This window comes from Camelus dromedarius, chromosome 5, assembly GCF_036321535.1.
Source record: "Camelus dromedarius isolate mCamDro1 chromosome 5, mCamDro1.pat, whole genome shotgun sequence".
NCBI classification, from domain to species: domain Eukaryota; kingdom Metazoa; phylum Chordata; class Mammalia; order Artiodactyla; family Camelidae; genus Camelus; species Camelus dromedarius.
The window spans coordinates 69,031,339-69,055,348 of NC_087440.1; the positions used below are offsets into that span (position 1 = coordinate 69,031,339).

General features: G+C 33.1%; 1 protein-coding gene across 1 annotated transcript in view; it reads left to right on the plus strand.

Moving 5' to 3' along the window:
- Positions 1–435: 435 nt before the first annotated feature.
- DNAL1 (dynein axonemal light chain 1) overlaps positions 436–24,010 on the plus strand; it is a 29,609-nt gene continuing 6,034 nt past the window's right edge. The window contains exons 1-5 of the mRNA XM_010976536.3: positions 436–511; positions 5,053–5,091; positions 8,832–8,941; positions 11,548–11,603; positions 17,653–17,708. Coding sequence (XP_010974838.1) covers positions 509–511; positions 5,053–5,091; positions 8,832–8,941; positions 11,548–11,603; positions 17,653–17,708 — 264 coding nt within the window. The 5' untranslated portion in view covers positions 436–508. The remainder of the gene's footprint in view (positions 512–5,052; positions 5,092–8,831; positions 8,942–11,547; positions 11,604–17,652; positions 17,709–24,010) is intronic.

Below are 24,010 nucleotides of genomic sequence, written 5' to 3' on the forward strand. Positions count from 1 at the left end.
CTCAGGCCCCCTCAAGAGGTTGGGGGAAGACGCTAACTGAAGAAATGCAGCCGCGTGTAGCTTAGGGTATCCCCGGTCTGACAGACCAACAGGTGAATTATAGCAGGGAGTCAAGAGAACCGGAAGGGCAATAAGCAAGGGAACAGAATTTAAGGGTTTTTTATGGGAGGGGCAACTGTTACAGGGACATTTTAAAGTTTTAAAGTTTAGGCAGGTACGTCACTCCAGATTACCTGAAATTGCTTACACAAGGGAAAGAGACAGCTGCCGACCACTCTGCGAGGTTAAGCTCCCATGCCCTCTGCGACACTGGGAAGAGAGCGGCTACCCAGCGGGAGGACTAGGGCAAACGCCGCGCCATCCCACAATGCCCCGCTCGCGCCCCCCTGAGGGCGGAGAAAAAGGACCGCTGCTAGGGTAGGGATCTGCGCGAGCTCTGAGAAGTGCGCACGCGCACTGACCCCGGCGGGCCCTAGCAACCAGAGCAGTGACAGTAGCAACGGCCGGAATGGTGAGTACCCTCCAGGCCTCGCAGCCAAAGCTGAGAGAAGATTGAAGGTGGAAAAGGCTGACTGTGGAGTGTTGAGGGTGGGGGAAGTCATCGAACAGGGGAAGGGAGCCGGTAGCGGATGCTAACTCCATGGATTTAGAGGCCTGAGGCGAAAGAGAAGCCCTGGTACCGGGTGGCCTGGGGTGAGGGCGGCCTGGGGCGGATTGGAGGTTAGGTTAATGGGGAAGGACTCTGGCAGAGAAAAGGGAGGGCAGAGAGCAGAAAATTCTCAAAAAAGGGCGGATTAGAGTGGGGAAGGTGATGGAAGGGAGACTGTGAATCAGGATATCTTTTTACACAGAAGTAATTTCCCCCTGGAGAGATGGAAGGTGGAGATGGCTGGTTACGAGAGGAATGCGTGTAACACCGATGGGTTGCCGCAGTATTTGTAGCCTGTGATGTGCCCAGGTTGCCCTCTGAATGACTGCCAGTTCAGTTATTAGGTAACATTATATAAAACACTCTGATAGAATATATTAGGGTAGTGTTTCTCAAGTTTCAGTATGCATAGATATGATTTTGGCCTAAGTTGGAGAGCAGATCATTAACTTTTAATATAATGGGGGTTCAGGAATGTGCATTTCAAGTGATTATAAAATTGGAGGGCACCCCAGAACACTTTGAGAAATACTGCTGCCTTAGATTTGAAATCTGTCAGCAGTCTACGGAAGTTCTTCATGAAGTAATGATTTTACCAAGTGATGCTCCTCAGCTCCTACTTAAAATGAGCACTGTCTTGCTTACATACTTGGTAGTTCCAGCTAGTAGTTTGAAAAGGGGTGTTGTTGGTTGGTTATAGACCCAGCCAAAGCTATTTAGCAAAGTATGTGATTGTCCTGCCGGATGGAAATGTTTATAAAGAATGCGTATAATTAGTACTCTTCTTTTTGTGATTTCATTGCTATGTAAGTGGGCAGATATTGATCCCAGGAAATTGTAACCGATGAGGAGGAAATCATGCCCGCCCTCAATCACAGGATTAAAAGCTACTTCTTTAAAAGTAGTTTCCTCCTCTGCTTTCCTACTTTATTCCACAAGCATTTAGCTGAAAACCAAGGAAAGTGAAAAATTCTGGAACCTAGATTTATATTCAGGTGAAGAAATAATCAGCCCTAAATAATCCTGAAAGCATGAACCATGAGAATTATCGAAAATCTTCAAAGAGAGAATCAGAACTACTAATTAGATTAAACTAGCTGAGGCTCAAACCCATAGTTCTGGGGGCCTCTAGAAATACAATCCCACATATTTTTTTAATTAAAAAAACTATCTTCCAGTATCTTAAAAATGATCATATTTCACATCAAACCCAAATTTCTGGCTTCCCTGAAAAATCAGAAATACCATATTTTCTCCATTGGAGTCATTTCCCCCCACATTTTTGTATTACTGAAATATGATGGTGTAATATAATTGGCAGCATCTTTTCTTTCTTAATCGTACATAAAATAAAGGAGTTACTTTCAATTAATAGAGTTTTCATATTTGAAGAAATGTGGTATTAGAGTAACTCTTATCCCAAAGCCCAACTGCCAACAGTTCTCTAGAACCAAGTAGAGGTTATCCTCTTTATATGGCCAGCTTTACACAGTTAATGATGTCCATTGGTCCTTTAGGCATTTCAGATTTTGATTCCTGCTATCTATAGGGGAACTAGTGACCTTTTAAACTAATTTACAGATAGCTAGATTGCTTTTAGCTAGATTGCTTCCAACTTGAAAATGTTCTCATATGTGTCTTTTTTTTTTTGGACCCATGCAAGGGTTTCTCTGGGAAATGAACCCAGGAGTGGGGTTTTGCAGTCATAGGGTCTGTGCATACTTAGCTTCCCTAGGCACTGTCAGACTGCTTTCCAGGACAGCTGTGGTAATTTTTACTTCCTTCAGTAATACATAAGGGTTCCTGTTTCTCTACATTCTTACCAACTTTCTAACTTTTGCCAATTTGAGGATGTATTTTAGTATCCCATTGTTTTACTTTGCATTTCTCTGATTTGCAGTAAATTCAAATACTTCATTGTTAGTCATCTGGATTTCAGTTTCCGTGAATTTTCTCTTCGTATTTTTGCCAACTTTTTGTGTTTGTTTTTGAATTTTAGGAGTTCCTTGTATATTCTAGATATTAGTCCTTTGTTGGCTTTATGTTGAAAATATCTTAATTTTTCTGTTAACTTGTCAACAATGTTCTTCATTTGCTGTACTACATCTGTTCTAATATTTGTCAGTTTATCCTATTGTGTTTCCTACATAGATGATCATCGGCACATAGTGAGTTTTATTTCCTTCTTTTAATCGTTCCAATTTGTATTTCTTTTTATTGTAATATTGATAAAGATTTCTTGTTCCATGTTAAACAGTAGCTGTGATAGTAAGTAAGCATCCTTAATGTGTTTGGGATCTTAAAGAGAATACTTTTAATGTTACCTTCCTAATTTGGCCCACCTTGACCACCTTATTTAAAATAAATATCCTCCATACACAAATACACACATCCTAATAATACCCCTTACCAATTGTCACCTTCTAATTTACTATATAATTTACTTATTTATTATATATATTATTTACCGTCTGTATCCTGCCAATAGATGTAAATTCCATGAAGGCAGGGACCTTTGGTTTGTCCACTGATATAACATAAGCAAGTGAAAAAATGTTTGGTACATAGGAGATAATCAATGAATATTTGCTGAAATTAATGAATTGCTCCGTTAAGTATGGTGTTTGATATAGCTTTTTTATATGTAACTTTTATCAAGTAAGGAATTTCACTTTAAACCTTAGTTGAGAGCTTTTAAAAGGAGATGTAGAACTTTATTAAGTGTTTTTTTCTGCACTTACTGAAATAAATGTGATTTTCTCTCTTTAATCCAGTAATAAATGATTTACATTTATAGATTTTTCTGTTGTTAAACAATCCTTATGCTCTTGGAATAAGCCATTTTTGATCATGATCATTATACGCTATTGTCTTTGGAGATCTAATATTGTGTCTAGAATTTGAAAATCTGTGTTGGGAAGTAAAGAGGGCTCCTTATCTGGTTATGGACAGCATTAAGATTATTCTAACCTCATAAAATAAGTTGGCAGCTTTCCTATGTTACAAGGAATATCTGTTCCTTGAAAGCTTGGTAGAACTCACTTGTAAATTTATCCAGGCTTGGAGCTTTAGGGGAGGAGGGTGAGGGTAAATCTTTTTGATTATCTTTTTAATGTTTTAAATGGTTATGGGTCTATTCAAGTTTTCTGGTTCTTCTTGTGACAGTTTTGGCACTTTTGTTTTTTCTGGAAATGTATACTTGGTCTAAGCTTTCAAACTTATTGCCATATATTTGCTTATCATATTTTATTTTTTAAATCTCTGTGGTATCTATGTTATTTCCCCTTATTATTCTATATTTTTAATTTGTGTATCTTTCTTTTTTGCTCAGGCAGGCTTGCCACAGACTTAAGAACCAACTTTTAGTTTTGTTAACCTTTTCCCCCAATTCTGTTTTTCATTGATTTCTTCCTTTATATTTCCTTCTGCCTTCATGATGTACTTTTTCAAATATCTTGAATGTTTAGCTTATTTGTTTTCTGTCTCTTGTTATCTTATTTTCAAATGAATGTATCTGAAGCATAAGTTTTCTTTTAAGTGTTATATTCCTCAAATTTTCATGTTCTTTGTCTTTTATTATTTTACTTTAATTTATAATTTTCTTTTTAATTTAAAGGTTATTTATTAGCATGTCTTTACTTTATAGACATAATTCCTTTTGTTATTGTTTAGGATTCTTTCTTTTTTTTTATGAGCTCCAGCAATAATTCAAAAGATGTCTTCCTTTTCTCATCTTTAAAGTTTTAAATGTCATATTAAATTGAATCTAAGATATTGTTGATTATAAGGTGCAACATTATTTTATGTTCCACTAAGAAAGAAAAACAAGAAATTGGAATTAGTCTATGACATAATTTCCTGTCACTTAGAATTTTTATTTTGTACTTATTGACAGAGTTATTTTAAATGTATTTAGGCATATAGATTTTTATCATGTCATCCTTTGACAAACATAAAAATGAATATGGTATGTATAGTGAATAAAATGGTTAATATTCTTCTAAAACTTCATCACTGCTACCTGGCTGCAAGCAATTATAAATTGTTCCTGGTTTTAAGATGTATCCAAATTTCAGAGATACTAAAAATGTAAAAGAAGATGTAAATCTTAGAATCAATGAAATAAGATATACTTTAATATCAGTGTTGAAAACTGTGTGTTTTTTGTAAACCAGGTGGGAGTAAAGTATACAACATTACATCATGATTTTCTTAATTTCTCTGAGAGGCATTTAAATAAATCATTCTGATTTCAGAAAATTAAAACACTCTCTTTGCATATAAAATCTTAAGGAAAGAAGTTGATCTTTTTAATGGTAGATGCCAAGGCTAATTATTGCATGACAATTGAATCAGCAAATTACACCAATAAAGACAGCCTTGTTTTTTCTTTTCTTTTTAAGGCAAAAGCAACAACAATCAAAGAAGCCCTAGCCAGATGGGTGAGTTTTTTAGTTTTTACTTCTTTTAGAAACCATACAAGAATTTTTGGGTAGTTACTTAAGTCTGATCATTCAGTACAAGAAATCTTTGTGATATTAGAACATTTAGCAATCTTGACTGTGGTAGTGGATACATGAATTACACAGGTGATAAAATTGCATAGAACTTAATACACACATGCAGAAACATTCACACTCATATGTACAAATGTGTACAAGTAAAATTGGGAAAATCTGATTAAAATCAGTGGATTGTATCATTATTGATACTGGTTGTGATATTACACTATAGTTTTGGGAAATGTTACCATTGGGGGAAACTGGAAAAGTGTATAAGGGATCTCTCTGTATTGTTTTTTATTAACTGCAAATGAATCTTCAAATATTTCAGTAAAAAATTCAGTTAAAAAAATCTGACCACTGTAAAATTTAAATATGGAAAGGCTGATTAATCTGTTATTGTAAGATGGCAGGAATCTCTATGTTACAGTACATTTTCTTTTTCAACATTACCGTCATTAAACTACATGTCATTTTCAGGTGATAGAGTGTCACGCAAATTATCTAGGTTTTAGGAATGGTAGTTTTAGCCTCTTGGAAGTTGGAACAGAGACCGCCAGTGTGGGCAAGTGAAAATCATGCATAGACAACTGAAAAGACATCAAATAAAAATACTAAAGTGATGCTCAGTATCACTGATCATCAGAGAAGTACAAATCAAAACCACAGTGAGATATCACCTCACACTTGTTAAAATGGTTATCATCAAAAAGATGAGAGAAAAGTATTGGTGAGGATGTGGAGAAAAAGGAACTCTTTTGCACTTTGGTGGGGATATAGATTGGTACAGATGCTATGGTGAACAGTATGGAGGCTCCTCAAAAATTAAAAGTAGAACTACTGTGTGATCCAGCAGCCCCACTTCTGGAAATATATCTGAGGGGAATGAAATCACTATCTTGACAAGATACCTATATTCCCATGTTCATTGCAGTGTTATTCATAATGGCCAAGGTGTGGAAACAGCCTAAATGTCCATCAATGGATGAATGGATAAAGAAAATGTGTATATGTACACAATGGAATATTATTTGGCCATAAAAAGATGGAAATCCTGCCATTTTCAACAACATAGGCAGACCTTGAATGCACTATGCTAAGTGATACAAGTCAGATAGAGAAAGACAAATACTATATGATTTCACTTGTATGTGGAATCTAAAAAAGTCAAACTCATAGAAACAGATTAGAATGGTGGTTGCCAGAGTTGAGGATGGACAAAATGAGGAGGTGTTGGTCAAAGGATACAAACTTCTAGTTGTAAAACAAGTAAGTTCTGAGGATCTAATGTACAACATAGTGACTATAGTTAATATTGTATTATATACTTGAAAGTTGCTAAGAGAATAGATCTTAAATAATCTCAGCACACACATGAAATAATTATGTGAGGTGACAGATGTGTTAACTAACGTTTTTCTGGTAATCATTTTGCAATATATACATGTTATCAAAGCATCACATTATATACCTTAAATATATACGATGTTGTGTATGTCAGTTATATCTCAATAAATCTGTAAAAAGTGGTATCATTTTGTAATGTATAGAAATACTGAATCACTATGTTATACACCAGGAACTAACATAGTGTTGTAGGTCAATTATACTTCAACAAACTCATAGAAAAAGACATCAGATTTGTAGTAACCAGAGGTGGGGGGAGGGGGAATTGGATGAAGAAAAGTGGTCAATAGGTACAAACTTCCAGTCACAAGAGAAATAAGCACTAGGGGTGCCACGTACAGCACAATTAATATAATTAACACTGCTGTATATTAGATATGAAAGTTGTTAAAAGAGTAAATCCTGAGAATTCTCATCACAGGAAAATATTTTTTTTTCTTTTTCTTCTATTTTATGTCTATATGAGATGATGGATGTTCACTAAACTTATTGTGGGAATCATTTCATGATTATATAAGTCAAATCATTATACTGTACACCTTAAACGTATTCAGTGCTGTATATTAATTATATCTGGAAAAATAATACATACACAAAATACTTTTTTAAAAAGCATATAGTAGTTTAGAGAGGAAACTGCATTGTAAAAAAGCATGCATTAAATATAAACCAATATTTTGAATATAACATTCTATAAAATTTGAACAGTTGTAATTCAGCATTGCAGATAGAATTTTCATAGAGTATAGAGGTGGCTTCTCAATTTCTATGCCCAGTGATGATTTATTTGACTATATTACCAGTTGTTTTTTGTGTAGTAATGTATCTTTTGCTTTTGTAGCTGGGCTTTGAACAAAAAGTCTTTCAAGAAACTTGGTGTCTAGGGAAAACAGACAAGGTGGTAGGATAATGAAGTATTTAAATTCTTGTTTTAGTGCTTATTAACTTCTTTGTATTCTAATTACATTTTAAAATTTCATTTCTGTTTGGTTAATGAAAAATCAGTTTTATTTAATAAAAAAGTATGAAGTAGGCTCAGTATTAGATTTGATTCCCTTGAATCAGATTTTAGAACTGACTTTATTTATTTATAATAACAAGTGGTTGGTTTTTTTGGTTTGGTTTGTAGGTTCTATTTCTAGATTACATTATGGCCATAAATCTTTGACTTTCAGATTATTTTAAGACATCATGCTCATTCTCACACTGATTAACCCCAGATTTATTGAGAATCTACTGGATTTCAGTCTCCCCTCTCCTAACCTACAAATGTATGGCACAAAAATAAGTAATGAGTGGATGTGTATTAGATTTCTTTCAACTGATTATATATTTTTTATTATTGATGTGTTTCGATTTGATTTTTTAAAATAAGCTTCTTTTGTATCTTGTATTACACTACATTATAGAAAACATAGGAAAGCAAAGAAAACGGTTCCTGAGCTATAGGAGTTTCTTACTTTGTTGGAGATGTAGAGCTAACTCTAAGTATTGATATATTACAGAATATTATTAGGCAGCATATACTGGTAATTAAAATTTATATTGTGTACTTAGTACTGAAATTAAACTCTAAGGTAGAATTTAGTAGTAAATTATAGAGCAAATAGATTTGACTTCAGCTCTGTTATAAAGAGACTATCTTCCAAAATTCTTGGTATTTGGGGGTTCTAGCTCAGACTAAACTGTAGATAGGAAAAGGAAGATGAGATGACAAAGAAAAGAGCTGATCTTACAGGTCTGAATCTGATACTTAGGAAAAGGTTATTTAGGGACAATGAATTCTTCCCAGGAAAATGTTTTTGTTGTTGTTTTTTTATTTTTGTTTGTTAATTGATAGGCTCTTAAAGGATTTTAAAAATTACAGAAATTAAAAATTACTTTCTTTCCCCCTCTTTTCCATTTGGTTGAGATCTAATATTGAATTATCCTAATCAGCCACATATAAGCCTAATTATCAGGTTCAGTAAGTAAATGTTGTCAATAAGTGAATTGTAAAGAATGTACAGAATTATTAAATTTTAACAATTGTTTTAAAATAAACATTGAAAAGCCTTGGGAACTTCTGGCCTTTTTTCATTCCACATTAAAATCCAAGATCATTAGGGGAGTGGGTATAGCTCAGTGGTAGAGTGCTTGCTTAGCATGCATGAGGTCCTGTGTTCAATCCCCAGTACCTCCATTAAAATAAACAAACAAACCGAATTACCTCCCCCTACCAAAAAAAAAAAAAAATCCGGGGTCATTTTCTTCCAAATTAATTTTTATCATAGGAAGAGAAAACCAGTCAGAAGCCATCCGAAGCCAGAGAGATAAAGCTGTATGCCCAGATTCCCCCTATAGAGAAGATGGATGCGTCCTTGTCCACACTTTCTAATTGCGAGTAAGTTCTTTTGTCTTTTTTTCATCCTTCTAATATTGCTGTTAAGTTCCCCTTCTTTTTCTAAATACACAAGCCAGAAAAATATATTTGTTTTCTGTGATCTTCATTTCTTTTTCTTTCTTCCTTTCTTTCTTTCTTTCTTTTTTTTTTTTTTTTTGCTTAATATGATTCTCTCTTTGGCAAGGGCAAACATAAAGGACTGTTGGTTTATAGTATTATTAATAAAGTAATCCTGAACAATACAATATTTTTTACATACAATTTTTATGATATGCCTGGAAAATAGAAATTCCCTGTTTCTTGGGAGAAGCTAAATAACACAATAAAACTATTACTCTGTCATAAAATCTAGTACTTTCTCTTATAAAATTAGACACCAAAAAAAAAAAGTTAAGGAAAGAACAACAAAATAAATCCAAAGAAAATAAAAGAAAGGAGATAATAAAGATAAAATGTGACGTAAATGAAGTAAAAGACATACACACAAAAAAAAATTATCCACCAAAGTCAGTACTATACTTACTTAGAGGCACAAGAAACACTGCTTTAAAAAAACTTTTCAAATTATGTAAATACATTGTAAAACATCTAGAAAATATTAAAAGCACAAAGAAAAGGAAATAATATCAACCAAAATTACACCAAATTTTTTTGCATTCTTTTTTATTGAAGTATAGTCAGTTTACAGTGTTGAAATTATGCCACCTTTTGAGAACCAGTGTTAGTAGAGTCTTCTAATTTTTTTTCTAATTGGGATCACATTATACTTATTATTTGGTAATCCTATTTTCCCATGACTTTAAGTATCAGATCTGTATTAATTCTTTTTAACTTATTTCTAAATACTCTACATACTTTTTAGCAGGTTCTGTGGCTAATATGAGGCAGTTTTACCATGACACCTTGTAATCATGCTCTTGTCAGGGCTGTAGAATATTATAGAATCACTTGGGGTTTTTCCTGATTTCTTCATCCTATGTTCTTCTAAGTGTGGTCCCCTGACTTCCTACAGAATCTCCTTGGGTGGAGATAAGCCCCACTCCAAATTTAAAGAAATAGAATCTACTGATGAAACGAGGTATCTGTATTTATAATAAGCAACTTGAATGATTCATAGACACGTATTTGTGAACCCATACATTAGGTTAATATCTGTCTTCCAAATTAAAAGGAAAAGCAAACATATTTAGTTGTTGCATGCAACTTGTCCTTTGTGATCAGAACATAATGTATTATATAAAAATCCACCTTAGATTTTTTTTTGGCTTCAAAATCATGATTTCAAAGAGCATTATTTCAAAGTGGTCAAATATCTTTTTATCATAAAGCCATATCAAAGGCAAGCATTTGAGAAGGTTTTGTACTCCATACCAGAGTACCTTGGAAACTGCTTAGAAAAAGTCAAGGTGTTCACATTATTGCTGACAGTTCTTTGGGCAGGTTGGCTAAAAAACAATTAAGAGAATTATTCCCCAAACATATTCTCATGTTTTCCACTCTTGTTTTTCACTTTCACTGGTAGTTTTTGGGAGTGGGGATTGACTTGAAAATACACAAATTTGACCAATAATTTACACTGTACAGTAATCGCTTTTACTGTTTTAAGCAGAAAGAATGAATAATTCCTCTTCAGGTAAAATCAGAAAGAATAAGATCACATGTTCTAGAGTCAGTTTTGGGTTTTAAATTTGGCTGTGTAACTACGTGTCTGTGTAACAGGCAAATTGCTTAACATCCTTATGCCTCTGTTTCCTCATTTGTAAAATATAGATAATAATAGTTATTTCATAGGATTGTTGTGATGGTTAAAATAGTTAATACATGTAAAGTACTTAAAAGAGTACTAGGCATACATTAAGTGTTCAATAAAATTAGCTTTTATTATATTCTTTCCATGAAATATTACTAAGATATTAAACATTTTTGTCAAGAAAGGAAGACTAAGAATGTGTAATTATGCTCCCTTTAAACTTTTGTTTTTATACAGTTAAAATATGTATAGAATGAATCTAGACAAATATATACAAACTGTTAAAAGTAGTTATCTCTGGGGAAATGCATGGGGTGCTTAGGATTACATATAGTTTTTATAATATACATATGATGGACATGTTCCCAAGTTGGTATCTATAGCCCAATCTTGTTTGTTTTAGTGGCAGAATAGTATTTCATTATCTGTATTCCTCAGTTGATGAGTGTTTATAGATTTTTCCCAGTTTTTTGCTATTACAATAATATAATAAATAATCTAATTTATATATCTTTTGGTATTTGTATTAGTATTTCAATAGGATATATTCCTAGAAATGAATTATTGGGTCAAAGAATACATGCATTAAAAAATTTGGTAACACCAAATTGCCCTCAAAAAGGTTTTTTTGAATTTTATACAATGAGTGTGTATTAACTTTGTAATCAGGAAAAAAGTATGAGGATTTCTAAGTGAAGGAGTACATGCCATGTCTGAGAGGAAAAAAGGATTCAGTGTAAAAAGGAAATGTGACTTAATATCATCTTCTGTAGGCACTAGAAGAATAATTTCTGATATACCATTAACTTTTTTTCGTATTAATTCAAGTTTTCCTTTCTTTTTTTTTTTTTTTTAGGAAGCTTTCACTGTCTACAAACTGCATTGAAAAAATTGCAAATCTGAATGGCCTAAGTAAGTGATCCACAGTAACAGATGGTTCTTGGATTTTTTAGTTATTTGGAACAAACATTCCAGAGACACTACATAATCTTAGAAGCTGGCACCTGTTTTAACCACAATAATTGTCAGATGACAGAATATATAAACCATGTGTCTTAAGTTTGATTACCTAAAGAAATTTGAGATAACATGAAACCTGAACATTTAAGACATTTTGAAGGTTTTATAGAGTTAGAACTGAACTATCTTGAAGAGAAAAATCAGATTTTTTAATTGTACTTTTTGTTCAGGTTTACCTTGTGTTTCATACTTGTTATATATATATTGTAATATTAATATATTGTTATATTTTAAAGTTTATTACTCACCATCCCTATTTTTCCTGTGCCATTGCTCCTTATGACGTGGACACCTTCCCAGTTGCCAAGGCTCCTTGTGCTAGTTGCCTATAGTTACAGAAGCTTGGTGGCTTAAATACAGAAATTTATTCCCTCACAGTTCTAGATGCCAGAAGTCTGAAATCAGTTTCACTGGGCCAAAATCAAGGTCTTGAAAGAGCCATACTTTCTCTGGAGGCTTTAGGGAAAAATCTCTTCCTTATCTTTTTTAGATTCTGATGGCTGCCGCATTCCTTGGCTTGTCACTATATCACTTGAATATAAAGGTCAATTTGCCCTCTCCTCTTTTGTCTCTGCCTTATCTTTCTTTCTTACCCTCTTATGAGGATGCAGGTTATTGCATTTAGAGAATACCTGGATAATCAAGGATACTCTCTGAGTCTTAAGATCCCTTACTTAATCATATCTGCAAAGTACTTTTTCCCCACATTTGGTAACATTTACTAGGTTCCAGGGATTAGGATGTAGGTATCTTTTGGTGAATCATTATTTACCTATCCTATTTCCACTTTACTTTCCTCAAGCCCTGCATCCAAGTTCATCACTAAGTCCTGCTGACTCTACTCTGAAAGAGCCTTCAAATAAGTTTTTGTTTTTCCATTTCCAGGAGCTGCAGCTTTAATTTAGACCCTCATCATCTCCCCTTTAGGTCGTGTTTTTCAAACATTTTTAAACACTTCCCACAGTAAGAAATACATTTGAATTAGTGATTCAGTACATATATTCATATGAATATATGTATCAAATATATGTATACTCATATGAACTGGATTAAAATTTATAAAAAAATAATTACCTTTATAGCATAGGTTCCTAATAAAACTTTTAGTGTGATTTCATGTGTTTTTAAAATGCTTGTCCCAACCCACTAAATTGATTTCACATGACCCACAGTTTGAAAAGACACTCATGACTTTTGTTGATAACCTCCCAATTTATCTCCTTGTTGCCTATCTTTCTGTTCTTCAGTTGAACCAGAGTTTTCTTTTTAAAAATATTGTTCTTATTATTATTTCTCCGTATCAGGGACCTTTAATGACTCTCCTTTGCCTAGGAAAGACCAGATGGCTTAAGGTTGCATTCAGAGTTATCTAAAAGCTTATAACACCCTCTTCACACCCAAACACATCATTCTTTTTCATGATGTTGTACACTTGTTAATGCAGTGCTTTTCACTGAGAACAGCCCCTTCTTCTAACAGGAGAACCCTACACGAAATAAAATTAAGATCGAGAATGCGGAGTTTAAATGTTATTTAGAGGGACACCTCTAAATACTTCTCTAATCTCCACCATCATGATTACTTCTTCTTTGGGAGGATTTACAGTCTACCTTGGATTATAATAATAATTACCTCTTCATATAGTTATTGTGAAGATTAAATGAGTTAGTGTGTATAAAGTGCTTAGAATAGTGCCTGGTGCATATAAATGCTCAAGAACTATTACCTGTTATAGTTAGTGAGGAATATGTTCTGTCTCTTTAGATAATGAGTTCCTTGAGGGCAAGCATCACATCTTATTAATCTTCTTACTTTCTATTCCAAATCTCTATCCCACCCCGACCCCGGTACCATACTCAAAGTTGCATTCAGTATTTATATAGAGCTGAAGAAGTGTTTACTATTACAGTTGTTTATAAGATTGTTCAGTCTATTCTAGTTTTCACTGACTCATTAAACAATTTGAGATGTTTCATTTTATTCACTACTTCATTTCAGTTTCTTTGTCTGTAATTGAAATAACTTGCTTAAATGAGACTAAATTGATAACATATTATTTATCAGTACAGATAGCATGCTTTTCTTTCATAAAAAACATGACTATGACAATATGAAAATGGATAATCTTCTATATAGGGCTGGTAATGGGTTTTAACCCATTCTCTTTGGTCAATTAGTAGTGACTCTCAAGAACATCTTATTAAGAAGAGTTCCAAAAATTCAGGGGAAAAGAGTACCTTGATCAATTATTGATGTCTGATGTAGACATGAAGTGGGAGAAGATAGGCATTTATATAGTATATTTGCTATACTTGACTCATCTCATTTTAGTCCTGCTTGTAACAAATGGTATTTCTGCAATGTACAGAGGAAATACACTTTATCTGTGACTTTGCAGCAAAAAGAAACCAACTCATCCACATAAAACATTGAATATATGACTGTAGCTTCCCTCCCACCCCCTTCCTTTCATAAGCACTATAGTCTTACCTACTACACTAGATGAAAGGATCTGAAATAAGTCGGTATTCCTATTTCACAGGGGTTTTATAAGGTGGAATAACCCTAACAGCAATATATATTTATTGTACCAAAACTGTATGACATGACTATGTTCAAAACTGTGGCTAAATAGCAGTACAATGTGAGTATTAATACTCACATAAAAGATTAGAAAGTAAGTTTTGTTGGTAAAAATTATACTTTTCTCCTTCAGTTTACTAAATATATTAACATATAAAACTTTAAGATGCTGTTTTGATTTTTGTCAGGACCTATGAAGAAACTGTGTTTTCCTTCTACTGGTGCTCTACTTATGCCACATATAAAACATGGAAAGTACATAATTGTGTAATGTTGGAACATTTAATCTACTAACTTTGATGTCATAATTTACTTCCTTATACAGCAATAAATAAGATTTTTTTAGTCTTTCATTACCATTTTCATGTACATTTTTTAAGAGTTGTATATATTAAGTTAGATATTATCTTTGAAAGATTTGCATATATCTGTTATCTCCAATTTCTGAGGTCATTTCTCAGTTCTTATCCTAGTTGACCTAAGTATTTTTTTTAACTTTGTTTTATTGAATTATAGTCATTTTACAGTGTTGTGTCAAATTCCAGTCCTAAGTGTATTTTGACATGGATGATTTCTTTCCTCTTTGAAGCAGTCTCAAGATTTGGTTTCTAGGAGACTATACCTTTCTGATTTCCTTCTGCTTTTCTGGCTATTTCTTTCCAGTCTCGTGTCCTCGCGTTTTAAATATTGGCGTATCCCAGGACTCATCCCCTAGATCTCTTCCCTTTTCTGTCTTTACCTGCTCTCTAGATTATCTCATCCAGTTCATAGCTTTACCATCTACAAGCCAATATCCCCTAAATTTGTATCTCTAGTCCAGGCAACTCCTCTGAACTCCATTCACACATTCAGTTGCTCAACATTTCCAGTGGATGTCTAATAGGCATCTCATGCTTAGCATGTCAAAACTGAGTCCTGATATCCTTCCCCAGCTCTAGATAGGCCAGCTACTTGTGTGTATCTCAGATAGTGACAACTCCTTCTTCCAGTTGCTCAGGCCAAACTTATTGGTGATTTCTTGACTTCTCTCTCACGTCACCCCATATAAGGCCTATTATCTTTGTAATTTCATCTCCTATTACTCTTCTCTCATTCTCTCAGCTGGGTTATGTTTTGTGAATACTTCTACTATGGTCTTGCTTCAGAGCCTTTGCAATTGATGGTCCCTCTGCCTGTTCTGCCTCCAGATGGCCTCATAGCTAGCTGCTTTGCTTCCTTTGAGTCTTTATTTAGAAGTCATGTTCTATCTAAAATGTCAGATGCTCCCACCTCCTGACATTTCATTCCTTTTACCTGCTTTTCTTTCTGCTTTAAACTTGTCACTATCCAATATACTTATTTGTTTTATTATCTGCCAAATATTAGCTCCATGACAGCAGGAATTTTTATCTGTATTATTCACTGTTATATTGCAAGTGCTTATAGCTGTGCCTTGCATGTAGTAGATGCTCAATAATTGTGTATGGAGTGAATAACTTTTTGAATAAGCTTTTTATTCAGTATGAATTAGGAGAAGATAAAATAGTATTTTTCCATATCAAGAAACTAAATTTAAAGAATAGTTGATTATGTGATTTTCTTAAATATTTAAATTTTACACATTTATAGTTATATGGGGTGTATTTGTTAGGGCTGCCATAACAAATTCAACCAACTGTGTGGCTTAAACAACAGAAATTTATTTTCTCACGATTGTGGAGGCTAGAAGTCTGAAGTCAAGGTGTAGGCAGGATTGATTACTTCTGAGGCCTCTCTCCTTGGCTTGTGGATGGCCATCTTTTCCCTTTGTCTTCATATAGTCTTTCCTCTGTTTCTGTCTGTGTACTAATCTCTTCTTATTAGGATACCAGTCATATTGGACTTTACCTAAAATGATGTCATTTTACCTTAATTATCTCTTTAAAGGCCCTATCTCCAAATAAAGTCACCTTCTGAGGTACTGGGGGTTAGGACTTCAACATACAAATTTTGTGGGGACAATTCCACCCATAACATGGGGTCTTGTTTCAATAGTTAAACTATTGAGCTTGAATTAGATCACTTTAAAAATACCTCATTCTTAAAGCTAAATGTTTCTCATAAGATAATTTAAAATAATCTATTGAATTAAATAAATTAAACCCAAAGTTTATATAACTATAAATGCCTGATACACACACATTATTTATTGTGTACTCACCATGAATTAGGAACTATGCTGAATATTTTAGACAATTATCTCATTTAATCTTTATATTCTTATAAGATAGATACTATATTTCCTCATTTTACATAAGATAAAACTGAGATTCAAAGGGGTTTGGTTGTTTCCATAGAGAGTTAGGATTGGAACTTAGTTAAATGGATTTGTGTTCTTAACCATTGAATTATGGATGTTATAGAAGAGTACCATCCAATAGAATTATCTGCACTATCGCAATACAGTTGCCACTAGCTATATATAGCTATTAAGCTCGTGAAATGTGGTTAGTGTGAGTGAGAAACTGAATTTTTAATTGTATTTAATTTTAATTAAATAGCCACATGTGGTTAGTAACTACCATATTGGACAGCATATTTATAGAAGTTGTGAAAACTAAATGTGGAACATAAGTAGTCAGAGTAGTTTTTTAGGACAGCAATGAAGTTTCCTGTGTTTTACTAGAAGTCTTTTATTTTAATTTTGAAAAATAATATATTTACATGGTTTTATGCAAATAGTTCAGAAGAGGTTACAGTTAAAAATATCTTTCTCTGTCCATAGACTGACTCTCAGTTCCTTCCGAAAAGCAGCCACTGTTTCTACTTTTCTTTTTTCTCTTCCAGAAATAGCCTATAGATATACAGATAGAAACATCCTTTAAAAAAATTCAAATAGACATTTTCTTAATCAGATAACAATCTAATTATTTTTTAAATGAAAGTAAAAGATTTAAAAATATTAATTCATTTGATTTCACTTCTAATCCTTTGTAGAGTGAGGTGAACTATATGTAAATATGTTTCTGTTTTCTGCTGTAAGTCCTCATACTATAAAAGATTTGAAATATATATGCTCCCAAATTTAAAGTTCAGATCTTCTTTACTCTTATTTTATCCTTGTAATAGTTTTACTGGCAGCAATTTAAAACCATACATTCCAAATAGCTAACCATTTTAAAATTTAATATTGGCATGATGTACAATTATCATTGTAGTGTTTACCTTAGATGATAGGTCAGTGTTAGTTCCTATTTGACTACCACTTCTTATTCATACAGCCTTTATTATGATATAAGACTATTTATTATTCAAAATTTATTAAACTTTTATAATATTAGATTTACATATTGTATAATATAATTCTAATAAACCAAACATTGCTTTATTTCCTCTACAGAAAACTTGAGGATATTGTCTTTAGGAAGAAACAACATAAAGAACTTAAATGGACTGGTAGGTTCTCATTTATTACTTTAGAAAAGCATACGCTCTTTTTCTTTAGTATATAAATACTACTTGTCTGTTGCTGAAACTTTACAAAATAGAAAAGCAAATATACAAAATATCTATAAACCACTGACAGTTTAAATACTGCTAACATTTTGATTGACATCTTTCTTGCTTTTTTTCTATTCTTTGATGGACATGTTGAGAATGAAATCATACTGTACATATTGTTTTGCATCTCTTTTTTTTTACTTAATATGTAAAGATAATCTTCCCATGTCATTCATTCATTCACTCAACAAATTCATGCAATATATTTTCTGAATGCCTACTTTAAGCCAGGCATTGTTCTAGGCACTGGAAGTACAGAAGAATATAAAATAAAGTCCATGCTCTTATTGAACTTATATTACAGTGGAGGGAGACAGACTAGAAAATAATTATATAATACACAAGGTGGTAATGAATGCAATGAAGAAAAATGAGGCATGTAAGAAAACATAAATAGATGGGAAGTCCTCTCTGGAAGTGAGGATGTAGGCTGTAGAACTGACCAAGGGACAAATGCTCTAGACTTGAGAGGGACAGCAAGTGCAAATATCTTGAAACTGAAGCTGTCTGGTATGCTTGAGTTGCATGAGGGAGAATTGTCCTCAGTGAGGTTGGAGAGGGAGTCAAGAACCTGTCCTTATAAGACATGATAAGATTTTAGATTTTTTTCCAAGTGGCTTGCAAATCCATTGGAGGATTTTGATCAAAGGATATGACTTGAGTTTTTAAAATAATTTTCAACCATACCCTTTTTAATGACAGCATAATATTCTATTTTATTGATGTACTGTAATTTATTTAAATCAGTTACTTATTATTCATTATTTACTTCCAGTTTGGAGTTATTATAATCAATGCTGTTACAAATCTCCTTTTAGCTGTATTATTGCACACATCTATGAATAATTCCTTCGATAAATTCCTTAAAATGGAATTGCTGGGTCAAAAGGTATGCATTTCTTTTAAGGCTTTTGTGACATATTATCAAGATATCCTTTGGAAAGTTTGTAAGTTTATACTCCCACCAGTAATCTGTGAGGGTTCCCGTTTCCACTTCAACCTTGGGCATTTTTCAAGTTTTTGACAGTGTGTTTTATTTGTATATTTATTGGCCATTTGAATTTCCTTGCAAAGAAGTTCAGGTAAAACAATATTGTGAAGCTAAGCAATTTCAGAAAAGATGAAGCTGATTTCTTTTTCTTGTACATGTTCCCCAAAAGACAACTTTTTAAAAAGTGCTTATTGTTAAATACTTCATAAAAATTCTGGAATATTTTGTGACTTTGGCCTCCTCCACACCCTCCCCCAGTAAGTCTAGCTTGTGCGTCATAGGGGTCAAAGAGTTTGAAACTTCAATGTTCCCCAACAGTAATCTCCCAAGACCAGACAGGCTAAAATGGCCATCCACCCCATTTACAGAAACAGCCAAAATGCCTGAACAGTAGTCAGTGCTCAGAGGTACAATTATGGAATTATCTTGAATTATCTGAATAATATTCCCACATCTACATGTCTATTTACTCACGTAAAGTGTTACTAATAAATTTATAAAATGCTTGGAAATTCTTAGAGATTACATCCTGGGGTTAAATAAAGGAAGTTTTCTCCCCTAAAACCATAACCAGTAGATGAATTGTTTGCTTTCTAGCTAGATATGATGAGTAAAATCCTAATTATCTGTAAAAAAATTTTTTTATGTTCTAAATGATTGGTAAATTTAAAGACATTTTGCCTTCTCTTCATTCTCTGAGCCTTAGATGATAAAAAGTGTCAAATACAGGAACATTATTCATGATGGATAAAATATTAAATTGTAGTATAAAAATTCAGAATTTATTATACTTCAAGCTAAACATTACTTTGAGTTATCTGTAAAGGAAGAATTTGCAAATAAACGTACCCTGGAAGTTTTAGAACCAAAACTAGATGTTTGTTGTTCTCCCAGGTATTTACAGAACACCAGGTTCTCAAATATTAATATGGTATATAATTTTTCCCATGAAATGTAATATATACATAAAAACCACAAAGAAATTATAAATACAGGATTAAAGGCATTCATGAAGATATTATTTAGCTGAACCATCACTTACTTAGATCTCTTTACTTTCTATAGACTCCTATCAATAACACCCAGCAGTTGGTTTTTTTTCCAGGATGTGTGTGTATATATATATTATAAATATACCAAAAACAACATTTTATCAGTCCAAAAGCTTTACTACTTATGCATAGACTAAAGAAAAGTAAATCTGCATAGGGATACAGATGCTAGACTTTGAATAGGTTCACATACAAAATGATTTCTTCATCTGGACTCATCAGCCTCATAGCATGATTTAAATAGCTGCCTATGTAAGTTACAAATGACTACTCAAATATGTGAAACATGGAATGTTAAATTGAAGGAAAGGAGTTTATTTGAAATGCCTTAGGAAAACTGACTATTAAGGTACATTATAAGCCCATTTATATATATGATCTGGCCAGCCTCTGCTTTTTTTTCAGATCTCATTTCATATTACTCGTCTTTCTAGTTGGTAATCTGCAGCCACTTGCCTTCTTTCTCTTTGTTGAACATACCAAGTTGATTCCCCCCTGAGGACCTTTGTACTTGCTATTTCCCCTGCCTTAAAAACTCTGCAACCCTGGATTTCCATACTACTCACTCCTTCTTAATTTTCATACTTCAGCTCAGATGTCACCTCCTCAAAAGAGACCCAGCTACCCTGTCCCTAAAGCACTCCTCTAGGCAATAACTCTTACCACCTATAATTTCTTCCCATCTTTCTTATTTGTTTGTTCTCTTTCCCTCTCTCTGTCAGAGACACACACACAAGTCCTGATAAGCATGTCAGTTTTGTTCATCAGCATCTACATTAGTGCTTGATACGTGTAGCAGGCATTCTATAAATATTTGTTGAGTTATTCAACATATTTTATTATTAATTACAATAACTATTAGGTTAAATATTTAATTCTAAGAGTAATATGTGTTAATTATAAAAATAAGCAGTTCATAAATATGTGGAATGTACTGTGAAAATCTTTACTCTCCCTACCTGCCTCCCCAACTCCATGAGGTAACAGAAATATTTGTATACTTTAAATTTTTTTCTGTGCACATACAAATAAGCAGTTATCTGTCTGTGTGCATGTGCATGCATGTGTGAGTGTGTGTGTGTATGTGTGTGTGTGTGTGTGTGTGTGTGTGTGTAGGAATTACCTATATGTGTATGTTTGTACTGATATTATACCAGGCATATTTTTCCTGTTTTTTCTTTCAACAGTATATCAGGAATCTCCTTCCATGTCAAAACACGCAGATTTAATGCATTCTTTTTTTTAATAGTGTGATTTTCTCCAGTATCACTATACAGCAATGTATTTAACTATTCCTGTACTGCTGAGCATTTAGATTATTTCCAGATATTTTCTTGAGGAAGGGGTGTCTCTCTTTCTTTTTTGCTGTTACAAATCATGCTATAGTAAACATCTTTTCACATATATCCTTCAGCAGTTATTTGAGTGTTAACATGGGCTAGATTCCTAAAAGTAGAAAAGCTGAGGTTATTTATGTGCATTTAAATTTTTGTCTGATTGCTCCCAATGCTTATGCCAGTGTCTACTCCATCAGTGGTATATAGGTGAGGATTATCCCCTCCACCCCCAACATCCTGAGTATTATCCTTACTTCTAATGTCTGCCAATATGATAGACAAAAATGGAGTATTATGCTTTAATTTGTATTCTTTAGTTCATTGTGACTTTGAACATCTTTTTATATATTTATTAGTTATGTATGTTTCCTCTTTAATTTGACCAGACATATTTTTTACTACTTTTATCTTTTTCTTATTAAAATCTAGGCATTCTTCAGTATTCCTAGTAATTATCTAGTATTGAGAATGTTATTACTATTATTGTTGTTGCAGTTAACATTTATGAACTATGTAGCAGACTCTACATGGATTATCTCATTTGACTTTCACAACAAGTAGATAATGTTCTCATTTTAAGATAAAAAATCCTCAATCCTCATTTTAAGATAAAGAAACTGAGGCTCAGATAGTTGTGTAAAGTGCCCAAGCACTGTTGAACACTATCACTGAGATGGGCAGTTTGTCAATAGCTATCACAGTCCTCAGTGTGTATTTACTTTGTCTCAGCTATTCTATATTAGGAATTTTTCATACTCACATACATGAACAAAGATGATGGACCAAGTATATTCATTGCAGTATAGCTTGTGTAAAAGACTGCGATCTAATGTCTATCAGTGGTAAACTAGCTAAATAAATAATATGTATCAAGGGGAAAAAATGAGGTAGGAATTACCTATATGTGCTGAAACAGAATAATTTGCAAGATATATTATTAAGTAAAAAGAAGCAAAGTGGATATTTTATGTACATATATGCATAGAATATTTCTGGTGATAGCTGTTATCTCTGGGGAAGGGAAAAGGGCATGGGTAAGAAAGAGAATTTATATTTGTTTGTATTGCTTGATTTTTGTTATTGTTGTTACCTTGTGTGTTACTCTTTAAATTAATAAAAAAAAAAAGACAAATGATCTCCCCCCAAAAAATACAAACAAAATATTTGTACAGTCATGTTCGTAGCAGCATTATTCACAATAGTCAAAAGATGGAAGCAACCCAGGTGTTCATCTACAAATGAATAGCGAAACAAACAAAGAAGATGGTGAAGGAGAGAAGTACAGGAGGGAAGAGGAAGAAGAGGGGGAGGACATGGTCAAATCTAAGCAATCTGATTGAAGATTTCACACTGCAATTTAATGCAAACAGTTTTCAGAATTATTAAATGTATTTTATTTTAGTTTGTTAATTTGTCTTTTTACTTTATTCATAATTGCTGTATGGAGTTTTAAAATTTTTATTTGTCAAATTACTTGTTTCTGCCTTTTGGCATAAAAATGCTACTACGAACATTGGTATCCAAATATCTCTTTGACCCTGCTTTCAATTCTTTTGGGTATATGCCCAGTAGTAGGATTGCTGGTTCATATGTTTTTAATTTTTGAGGGAACTGCCACAGTTTTTTATAGCATCTATACCATTCTACATTCACACCAACAGTGCACAAGGATTCCAGTTTCTCCATATCCTTGCCAATACTTGTTATTTTCTGTTTACTTGATAGTAGTCATCCTACTGGGTATGAGGTGCTATCTCCTTATTTCAGAGTCAGAAATTAAGAAAAGAAATTATTTGTTCACTCATGGAAGCAGGCCAATTTGCTAAATGCCTATTCACTCGATGTCCAGTTCTCCAAAGACCTAGTTTATTGAATGACAGATTTCACGAAATTGATTGATACAAACTTAGCCAAGTTTTACTGATTAATATTCACAAGATTGCTTCACCAAAATCTTGTCTTTATTACCTACTTAGAACTATATAGAAAATTGTGTTGCTTAGAATGATTTCAACACCTTTTGAACTTTTCTTTAAGGTTTTATTTAGTGTTAATTTTACTGCAGCTGTTTTATCCCAGCTGTTGGATTTGTCAGTCCATTTTTGTACAATGTCAGTTTCATATTTTAGACACTGATAACTTCTCAAATGATTAAAACACAGAAAAATAGTAATCCTAACTGAGTTGATGAGTGAATCCTTATATTTAGAGAAGTACAAAAGACAATGGAATAGATTAAAAATGTATTGAAAGACAGAACTGTGCCCTGGACATCCAAAATCTATCCAACATTTGTAAATCAATAAGAAATTCTCCTTCTGCAAAGTTATATTCTCAAGTAAAGTGCCCCAATGCACTGATATTTGGTTATGGCCAAACAGCTGCATCCAAATGGCTGAAAACTAAGCTGAAACTGAATTAGCAATTTAAAAGAGTAAACAAAGCAGGACATACCTTCAGAAGTTATCCTATCTAAAGTGATTTCTATCGTATTCTGTCCTATCATATTTAAAATGAATTGCTATAATTTGTAAGTAAACAATTTCTCAGTAAATCAGGAAAAGAATAAATTTAACACATTGACCATTTGGTGAATTGATCAAATTGGCTTTGTGAAAATTGACCTAGAGTCTTCGTCTGCACTTGTAAAATGACACTAAATAAGTGGCAGAACCCAGAATTGAGCCTACATTTTCTAATTAGTATGTAATCACTAATTTTTTCTGCTACCTCACACTTTCTAAATTGAAGACATGAGATGGATGGAGATGCAGTACAATGAAAATGTGTGCAATAAAGTTTAAATTATCTGAAGAC